This window comes from Rana temporaria, chromosome 1 (assembly GCF_905171775.1).
Source record: "Rana temporaria chromosome 1, aRanTem1.1, whole genome shotgun sequence".
In the NCBI taxonomy this organism is placed as follows: Eukaryota; Metazoa; Chordata; class Amphibia; order Anura; family Ranidae; genus Rana; species Rana temporaria.
In genome coordinates, this window is record NC_053489.1 from 684,676,930 (window position 1) to 684,687,484 (window position 10,555).

The 10,555-nt window shown below is 49.6% G+C and overlaps 1 protein-coding gene across 1 annotated transcript; it reads left to right on the top strand.

Annotated features, from left to right (window-relative positions):
- Positions 1-8,217: 8,217 nt before the first annotated feature.
- LOC120924695 (E3 ubiquitin/ISG15 ligase TRIM25-like) lies at positions 8,218-10,305 on the top strand. The gene has a single exon (XM_040335705.1). The coding sequence runs from the start codon at positions 8,318-8,320 to the stop codon at positions 10,052-10,054; it is 1,737 nt and encodes a 578-aa protein (XP_040191639.1). The 5' UTR covers positions 8,218-8,317; the 3' UTR covers positions 10,055-10,305.
- Positions 10,306-10,555: the final 250 nt, after the last annotated feature.

Sequence of the window (10,555 nt, forward strand, 5' to 3'; positions counted from 1 at the left end):
TAAAAATAGAAAAAGCAGTAATGACAAACAACTGTATAAAGTCCAATGGTCTAATTATTTATTAGTTCTGTGAATATTCCTTTCTTTTGGGGGCTGAATTAGAAAGTAATATCATCTGGCATAGCAATGGCCCCTCGACCCATGAAGTACTCAACATATTTGTCGCGTACCTCACGAGCTGATTGGGTGCCAATGCCAGCGCGACCAGTGACCAGCCCAGGGAGAGGATCTGAGAGTAGTCTTGCCTCAGAAACGCTGTCGGGTAGGTACGTCTGGGAATGCCTGCGTAAAAAGTTGTGCAAAATGCAGCAGGCAAATACAATGGTGTTCAATTTATATTCCGCCAGATGTATAGCTGTCAGGAACAGGCGGAACCGGTTGGTGAGGATCCCAAAGGCATTCTCGACTACCCTCCGAGCCCTGGACAACCGATAATTGAACACCTTCCTCTGTAAGGTGAGGGTCCTCTGGGGAAAAGGCCGCATTAGGTGAGGTCCAAGCCCGAATGCTTCGTCCGCTAGGAACACAAACGGAAGTCCTTCCACATTATCTTCATCTGGTGGCAGTGCCAGACCACCAGTTTGGAGACGATCGTAGAATTCTGTCTGCGAGAACACTCCCCCATCTGACAGCCGGCCGTTCTTCCCCACGTCCACATAGAGAAACTCATACTGTGCCGACACCACCGCCATCAACACGATACTATGAAAACCCTTGTAGTTATAATAGTAGGACCCCGAGTGGGGTGGGGGCACAATGCGGACGTGCTTCCCATCTATTGCTCCACCGCAGTTCGGAAAATCACAACGCTGGGCAAATTGGGAAGCCACAGACTGCCATTCCTGTGGTGTGGAGGGAAGCTGTGGGGACAAACAAAAAAAGAGATTTAGTACTTTGGCACATAAACATTGCAAACAAAATACAAAAACCATCATTGTGCAACATCAACAACAGGATTCACATTTCCTACAAGCATTGTGAAGTGAGTATTTATTTCCAAAAATATAGGCCCACTTAATTATCAGACTCCACATCCCTCTGATGATAGAGCAAGAAACTATTTTCGGGGGGGAGGAGGGGGGGAGGGGCAGAGCTACAATGGATTAGCCAAAAAAAAACCCAAAAATTAGGCTAGGTGTGTTGTGGCCTAGGTAAGCATGCTGGACAGGATTATGGTGGGTAAGGACAAAATATGCAGGTAGGCCCAAAACAAACATGTAAAGGTTAACAACATGCATGGGGAGAAAAGGGAACATCCCACACACAGCAGATTACAATCTCATGGTTATTAGGGAAGAAAAAAAAAATTGACTTTCTCACACATTTAAAAAAAAAACATTGTGATTTTAAAATTAGGGAACTTACCTTAATATACTCCTCCTTCAAAACACGTATGATGGCAGTACACGTCTCCGGTATGATGACCCCAAGTGACTGGGGAGAGATGCCTGTTGAGAACTTGAGGTCCTGCAGGCTCCTCCCAGTCGCCAGGTACCGCAACGTGGCAATAAGCCTCTGCTCGGCCGTGATGGATTCCCGCATCACAGTGTCCTGCCTCGTGATATAGGGGGACAGAAGATCCAGCAGACGGTTGAATACGGGGTCCGTCATACGGAGAAAATTCCGAAAATCATCAGGATTATTCTCCTGGAGTTCCCTAAGCAGAGGCATATGAGAAAACTGGTCACGCTGGCGCAACCAATTCTTGGTCCAGAAACGCCTCCTCCCAGTGTTCCTGGCCAATAAACAGGTTCGCTGGACATGGCCATAAGCAATCCCATAACCAGCACCAATTCGCGAGAATCGACGCTGCTGCTCCATCATGGATTCAAACCGGCCGGCTGGTCAGTCAAGAACACACTCCAACAGAAAGCACTCGCAAATCCAGCACAACCTGCTAAGCCCGCACGACACACAGATACGAGCGCACAGTACGCGGAAACGTGCTGAAAGCCTGTGCCCGAATGCCAACTGCAAACCCGCAAGCAAACGCACTGAACCCGAGAATACCTACTGTCAAAACGCGGAGACTGAAAAGCACGAATCGGCTCCAAACCTTCACTAGCACGCGGTCACACGGAACTAGCAAAAGCGGAACAGAGGGCGGCGCCGTTGACTTTGGTCTTCCCCTTTATAGTGACGTCTTACGTGGTTTACGTTGCATACGTTCTGGTTCCTGGAGATTTTTGGGCGCTAGTGTGTACGTTCCAGCGGATCAACAGATAAATCCGTCGATCCGCTGAAACCGATCCGCGGATAAATTTCAGCGGATGGATTCTATCGTGTGTATGGGGCCTTAGGGGAAGTAGATTCCACTCTCTCGGGCCAAGGACAGAAACAGGTGTGTGTGGAGATTTTTAAGGTGATGGTCTATCCTTTCTTCACCAGAGTTGGCTGTGGGGTCTCCCTTCGTTGAATATCTGTCCTCATTTTTCAACCATCAGACTTACCAGACTTTTGGAGACCTGGGGTTTCTTTCGTTTCTTGGACTTTTTTTGTTGTTGCATATGTGTATCTTTTATATTTACTGAGTTATTGTTCAACTTTTTGCTATCTATAGTTATTACCACGGCATACCCACGTATTCACTGTCACTTGTGTCCCTCCCCCCCCCTTCCCCTCCCCTTTCACACATTTGCAATATATTATTGATAGTGTGTTTTCACAGCGCAGACATCTTTCACTTGTTCCAAGTAGTTAAATAAATCAATTATTGTCAGGAACCCTCCCATGTATTATCTGTGTTCCTCTTGTGACGCTATGCGAGGTGCGATACATGATCATAGGTACATTTCACCTCGCATACGTTCTATCATGAGAGACTGAACCGGAATCCATTCCGGGTTTTACAGCCTCTGTGCCTGGCTAGGATTCCGGTCCGGATGTTTGGGTCCACTGGAGTCCACAATCAGCTGGACTTTAAATGTCCAGGAAGAGAGCACAACAGGGCTCTGGCTTGAAACTCAGGAAGGGACCTGAGTGAGGGGAGCGCTGAGTGCTGGACTGAAAAGGTTTGCTTTACTGCATGTTTTGTGGGTGTCAGGGACTAGCCCCACACTGTATAGAGAGGAGATCCTGTTTGTTTAGTTTAGCGCCGGACGGCAAGGATTTAATTTATTGTTTTGTTTATTGTAATCTGCAAACCGTTTATAAATAAAATCTGGCATCCGCCAGACTTAAAAGAAAGTGCCTGCTTACAGACTGTGATTTCAGAAAAGGTGATCCCCACGAGCTAATCCCTCACACGTGGTGAAGAATGCGGGCACTTTTCTGAAAATGGAAGAAATATTAAAGGCCCTGCTACAGGCCAATGCAGCCCAGCGGGAAACCAACCGCCAAGTCGCAGAGGCCGCTACAGCACAACAGGCTGCCCAGCAGGAGATAAACCGCCAAGTCGCAGAGGCCGCTGCAGCACAACACCGCCAAGTCGCAGAGGCCGTTGCAGCACAACACGCTGCCCAGCAGGAGATGAACCGACAGTTCGCCGAAGCTCTGGTGGAACTGAAAAAGGGGTCCGCACCTCCGGTGTTAGCGGAACCAAAGATTGTACGTGCTTCCTACCACCTGCAAAAGATGACACCGGCGGATGATGTTGAGGCGTACATGGCGACTTTCGAGAGAGTCGCTGACCGCGAAGGATGGCCAAAAGAGCAGTGGGCGGGACTATTGGCCCCATTCCTAACAGGAGAACCCCAAAAGGCCTATTTTGACCTAGAACCAGATAAGGCCCAGGACTATGAGACTCTAAAGACAGAAATACTCGCACGCTTGGGTGTCACCATGGCAGTCCGGGCCCAGCGCGTGCATCAGTGGTCCTATTCCAGCAACAAGCCACCCCGGTCACAAATGTTTGACCTGGTCCACCTCACCAGGAAGTGGTTGCAGCCAGAGACTCTGACCAGCCCTCAGATTGTGGAGCGTGTGGTAATGGACCGGTACCTGCGTGCGCTCCCTGCTACCCTGAGAAAGTGGGTCGGACAGGGGGACCCCAACACTGCAGCCCAAATGGTGGACCTAGTGGAGAGGTACAGTGCTACCGAGGACTTAATAAACCCACCCACGCCCCACTTCGGAGTGTCTCGGGGTGCAAGATCTCCCCACGGTTCGGGTAAGACTGTTCCGGGGTTCAAGAGTTTGGGGAGAGTGGATAAGACTGTTGTTACAGCAGATGAGACTGTAGGTCCTAGACCTGGAGACTGGCCAAAGAAGCCAGGAAGGTTTTTGGGACCGGTAAGAGGACTGGGGGTAGGGCAAATACGGTGTTTTCGTTGCCATGCATTAGGCCATATTGCTGCAAACTGCCCTCTAAAAGATGAACCTATGCAATGTGATTATGTTGATAGGGTAAGACGCCTTTCTCTGTTTGCACAGGTCGCATGTGTTGCGACAGGTCAGCGTCGCCTGGAAAAACAAATGTGTGTTATTTCAGTAGATGGCAAGCCTCTTACAGCCCTGCTAGACTCTGGTAGTGTGGTGACCTTAGTCAGGAGTGTGTGTGTAGACCCCGCAAAACTACACCCCAGTTGTATTGGGGTAATATGCATCCATGGGGACACTCGGGACTACCAAACTGCGGTGGTTGAGGTTGATACCCCCTGGGGCTGTGTAACACATTCAGTGGGGGTGGTACCTTCACTGCTCCATGAAGCCTTAGTGGGGAGGGACTTTCCTCATTTTTGGAAGTTATGGGAGAGTGAAGGGAGGCCCGTAGATAGCGCTCCCCCTACTGGGGAAACTCGAGAACTCTCACCAGACCCGTTTTGCCAAAGGGAAGGGCATGCTGTTGGTGGGATCGAGGAGGCCGGAGATCCTCCACCATTCCCTGCCATGGCTGGGGAACCGGAGGACTTAGAAGCTAGCACCCAGCCTGAGGGTAACGAACAGGAAACCTCGCCTGACCCTGACATGGAGAGTAGCCAAAATGTGGTACCCGACTTGGAGGTCAGGAGGGAGGATTTCTGTACCGAGCAGCTGCGAGAGCCCACCCTCATGAATGCCAGGGAAAATGTTAAGGTGTTGGATGGGGAACCGGTGGATCCTAATTGGGTGGTGTCCTTTCCCTACATGGCAATTAAAAACAATTTGTTATATCGGGTGATAAAACATGGAGAGGAAGAGGTAGAACAGCTACTGGTTCCCAAACCCTTTCGCAGGGTGGTGCTAGACCTGGCTCATGGTCACGTAATGGGGGGACATCTCGGGGTCGAAAAAACCAGGGAGAGAATCACCCAAAGATTCTTCTGGCCCGGTTTGCATGCAGAGGTCAAGGAGTACTGTGAATCGTGCCCCGAGTGCCAAATGTCAGCACCATCGCCCCATTTTCGCAGCCCCCTTGTTCCTCTACCAATAATTGAGGTCCCCTTTGAAAGGATTGGCATGGACCTGGTGGGGCCGGTCGTGAAATCTGCCCGAGGTCACCAGCATATTCTGGTGATCCTGGACTATGCGACTCGCTATCCTGAGGCCATACCCTTGCGTAACACCTCCGCCAAGGTTATTGCCAAGGAATTAGTCCAGGTGTTTAGTCGAGTAGGGATCCCAAAAGAGATCTTGACCGATCAAGGCACCCCTTTTATGTCAAGGGTTACCAAGGAATTGTGTAGATTGTACAAAATCTCCCATCTCCGTACTTCTGTCTACCACCCCCAGACAGATGGTCTGGTCGAAAGGTTTAATAAAACATTGAAGAGTATGTTGAAAAAGGTGGTCAACAAGGATGGGAGAGACTGGGATTTTTTGCTACCATATCTCATGTTTGCCATACGAGAGGTTCCACAGGCCTCCACAGGCTATTCCCCCTTTGAGCTCTTGTATGGTAGGCATCCCAGGGGCCTGCTAGATATTGCTAAAGAAACGTGGGAAGGAGAGGTCAGCCCATATAGGAGCATCATAGAGCATGTCTCCTTGATGCAGGACCGAATCGCAGCCGTTCTGCCCCTAGTACGGGAACATATGGAGCGAGCCCAGGAGGCCCAAAGGAGGGTCTATAACCGGGGTGCCAAGGTCCGTACTTTCAACCCGGGGGACAGAGTGTTGGTACTGGTTCCCACGGTAGAAAGCAAGTTTTTAGCCAAGTGGCAGGGTCCCTTTGAGGTTGTCCAAAGGGTGGGGGAGGTAAACTACAAAGTCTACCAGCCAGGGAAAAGGAAACCACACCAAATTTACCATGTAAATCTCTTAAAGCCCTGGAAGGACCGAGAGACTTTACTGGCCACGTCCCCACTTCCAACAGAACGGATACCCGTGATACCTGACGTTCCCATCACGGATTCCCTGTCCGTAGCACAGCAAAGTGACGTTAGGGCATTCGTGCAGAAAAATAGAGACTTTTTCTCCCCCTTACCCGGACTGACCAACACGATCCAACATGACATAGTGACGGAACCAGGGGTTCGGGTAAATGTAAAACCATATAGAATTCCAGAGGCCCGGCGAGAGGCAGTTGCGGAAGAAATAAAAAATATGTTAGAGTTGGATGTGATCGAGGAGTCTCACAGTGAGTGGTCAAGTCCCATAGTGCTGGTCCCAAAACCTGATGGCAGTATTAGGTTTTGTAATGATTTTAGAAAACTTAACAGTGTGTCCAAATTTGACGCCTACCCGATGCCCCGGGTCGACGAACTTGTGGACAGGTTGGGACAGGCTCGCTACATAACGACCCTAGACCTAACGAAAGGTTATTGGCAGATACCGCTTACTGAATCGGCCAAGGAGAAGACTGCCTTTTCCACTCCTGAGGGCTCGTTTCAGTATAAGCGGATGCCGTTTGGTCTGCACGGAGCCCCTGCATCATTCCAGCGAATGATGGACAAAATTTTGAGACCACATCGCTCGTATGCAGCGGCGTACTTGGACGATGTGGTCATCCACAGCCCAGATTGGGAATCGCACCTGCTCCGTGTACAAGCGGTCGTAGATTCCCTTAGGGAAGCACATCTCACGGCCAATCCAAAGAAATGTGCCATAGGCCTGGAGGAGGCCAAATACCTTGGGTACATTATTGGCCGGGGGATGGTCAAGCCGCAGACCAATAAGATTGAGGCAATTCAAAAATGGCCCCAACCAGTCAATAAAAAACAAGTGAGGGCCTTCCTGGGCATTACGGGGTATTACAGGCGTTTTATACCCAATTTTGCCACCATTGCCGCCCCCTTGACCGATCTAACGAAGGGTAAGGGGTCGGTCAAGGTCAAATGGAACCCCGAAGCCGAGGGGGCATTTCAGAAGTTAAAACAGGCTCTTTGTATGGTACCCGTACTAGTAACCCCAGATTTTAGCCAGGAGTTTGTTATACAGACGGATGCCTCTGAGGTGGGACTAGGGGCCGTACTGTCACAGATCAGGGATGGTGAGGAGCACCCAGTGGTATACCTGAGCAGGAAGCTGAACAAGCACGAGAAAAATTATGCCATCGTAGAAAAGGAGTGTCTCGCCATTAAGTGGGCCTTAGACTCCCTGAGGTATTACCTACTGGGGAGGTCATTTAAGCTGGTCACAGACCATGCTCCCCTGAAGTGGATGTGTGATAACAGGGAGAAAAATGCTCGTGTGACAAGGTGGTTCCTGGCTCTACAGCCTTTTAAATTTGCGGTGGAGCACAGGCCAGGGAAGCTCCAAAATAATGCAGATGCCCTCTCCCGTGTGCACTGTATGGTTGGGTCAAGTGCTCAGCCGCAGGGGCTTGAGCAGAGGGGGAGGATATGTGACGCTATGCGAGGTGCGATACATGATCATAGGTACATTTCACCTCGCATACGTTCTATCATGAGAGACTGAACCGGAATCCATTCCGGGTTTTACAGCCTCTGTGCCTGGCTAGGATTCCGGTCCGGATGTTTGGGTCCACTGGAGTCCACAATCAGCTGGACTTTAAATGTCCAGGAAGAGAGCACAACAGGGCTCTGGCTTGAAACTCAGGAAGGGACCTGAGTGAGGGGAGCGCTGAGTGCTGGACTGAAAAGGTTTGCTTTACTGCATGTTTTGTGGGTGTCAGGGACTAGCCCCACACTGTATAGAGAGGAGATCCTGTTTGTTTAGTTTAGCGCCGGACGGCAAGGATTTAATTTATTGTTTTGTTTATTGTAATCTGCAAACCGTTTATAAATAAAATCTGGCATCCGCCAGACTTAAAAGAAAGTGCCTGCTTACAGACTGTGATTTCAGAAAAGGTGATCCCCACGAGCTAATCCCTCACACTCTGTATAAGGATTCCTATGACTACGTGTCTCAGTCTCAGCCCCTCCCTGTGTAGGAATGTACAGAACTGGTTAATGAGTGTCAGAGACTTTAGTGTCATTTCTCTCTTCTGCTCTTAGCGATGGCGTCTGCTGATCTGAGAAAGGAGCTGGAATGTTCCGTCTGTCTGAACATTTATACAGATCCTGTAACCCTGATATGTGGACACAACTTCTGCCGGGACTGTATTGGTCGTGTGTTGGATACACAGGAGGGGTCTGGAGGTTATTCCTGTCCAGAATGTAGAGAAGAGTTCCAGGATCGGCCTGCACTGCGGAGGAACATAACACTACGTAACATAGTGCAGAATTTCCTGTCTTCTCAGCCACATCAGGAGGAGTCTGGAGTCTCCTGTACTTATTGTATTCACACTCCTGTACCTGCTGTCATATCCTGTCTGCATTGTGAAGCTTCTCTGTGTGACAATCACCTGAAAGTCCACAGCAAGTCACCAGAACACGTCTTATGTGACCTCACCATTTCCCTGGAGAACAGGAAATGCTCCGTCCATAAGGAACTACTGAAGTATTACTGCACTGAGGACTCCTCCTGTATCTGCGTGTCCTGCAGTTTGGCCGGAGAACATCGGGGACACCAGGTGGAGACTCTGGATGAGGCCTCTGAGATGAAGAAGAAGAAACTGAGGAATGTTCTGCAGAAACTGATGACAGAGAGAGAGAAGACAGAGAAAAGAGCCCAGAGTCTTCAGGAACGCAGGAGGAAAGTACAAGGAAAAGCAGATGATGAAACAGAGAGAGTCACTGTCCTGTTCAGAGACCTCAGGAGACGTCTGGGAGACCTGGAGAAGAGAGTCCTGAGGGACATCTCCAGGCGGGCAGAGCGGATCTCCGTGATAATCAATGCTATGATCCAGCATCTGGAGATAAAGAAGGAGGAGCTGTCCAGGAAGATGGGGGACATTGAGGAGCTGTGTAACATGACGGATCCACTGACTGTCCTACAGGAATCGGACACAGGTGACTTGTGTGATACTGAGGATGGAGATGACGAGGACAGAGAGAGACGTGGAGGGGATCTGAATATGGCGGGGATCTCACACACATTACACACAGGTTTATCTAATATCATGTCTGGGGTAAATGTAGGGAAATGTAGAGGCACACATGTCTATCCACATTCTACTACAAAGGGCAAAGGTCACATCAATGCTAGGAGAGGTCGCCGATTCAGGAGATATTCCCCATCCACCCTCACCATACAACACTCACACCTCCAGGCTGGAGGGCCAAACATTGGAGCTGTACAACAAACATCGGGGGTGTCAGGGGTTACAGACTTATTACTGGATGTGAGGACAGCTGGTAATAATCTACATATATCAGATGACAGGAAAACTGCATCCTCATCATCATCACATCAGAATCGCCCAGAAACACCAGAGAGATTTTGGTGTCCTCAGGTGATGAGCAGTCAGAGGTTTTCCTCAGGGAGACATTACTGGGAAGTGGATGTCGGAGGGTCAGAGTACTGGAGAGTCGGAATGTGTTACCCGAGTATAGACAGGAGAGGAGATCAGTCAGTGATTGCATTTAATAAGAAGTCCTGGGGTTTGGAGAGGTGGGGGGATAATAAGTACTCAGTGATACATGACAGTAATAGAATCCCATTACCCGGCGTTGTCTCCAGTAACAGAGTCAGGATAGATCTGGATTATGAGGCCGGGCAGATCTCCTTTTATGAATTGTGTGACCCGATCCGACATCTCCACACCTTCACCACCACCTTCACTGAGCCCCTCCATGCTGGGGTACGGATAGGAATAGGTTGTCTAAAGATATCTGGAGGGAATCAGAGGTGAGAAATCTGCCCAGAGACTGGTGACATCACAGGGGAGAGAATCTGATTGGTGAAATCAATAGAAGAAAAGTGGAGAACATTATTATTTATAAAGCTGCAGGCCTCGAAGCTGTCATCTTCATCCTAAACCTCACTTCACCACCTAGTGCACAGGTGTTAAACAAAAGGCCCGCTGGCTAAATCTGGCCCTCCAGGCCATTTCATGTGGCCCTTGCACCTCTCCTGCAGCCTCAGGAGAGCTCCAGCCCTCCTCTGGTCCTCCTCCAGTCCCTTACTTTCTGCTTTTAAGCAATGCATCCAGCTTCTTCCCAGCAGCAGCATAAGGAAAGGGGCGTGCATTATGATGTAAGGGAGAGTGGAGGACTTGACTTCTGATGGTGGGGTGGCTCTTGACATCTAATGTAAGGGGAGGGGATGCACTGGACATCTAATCTTACAGATACAACCAGCCCTTTTGAGGGCAATCATAATGCTGATGCGGCCCACGATGAAATTGAGTTTG

Excerpts from the sequence above, each read along its gene's own strand:
- LOC120924695 (XM_040335705.1), top strand. The coding sequence starts at position 8,318 with ATGGCGTCTGCTGATCTGAGAAAGGAGCTGGAATGTTCCGTCTGTCTG.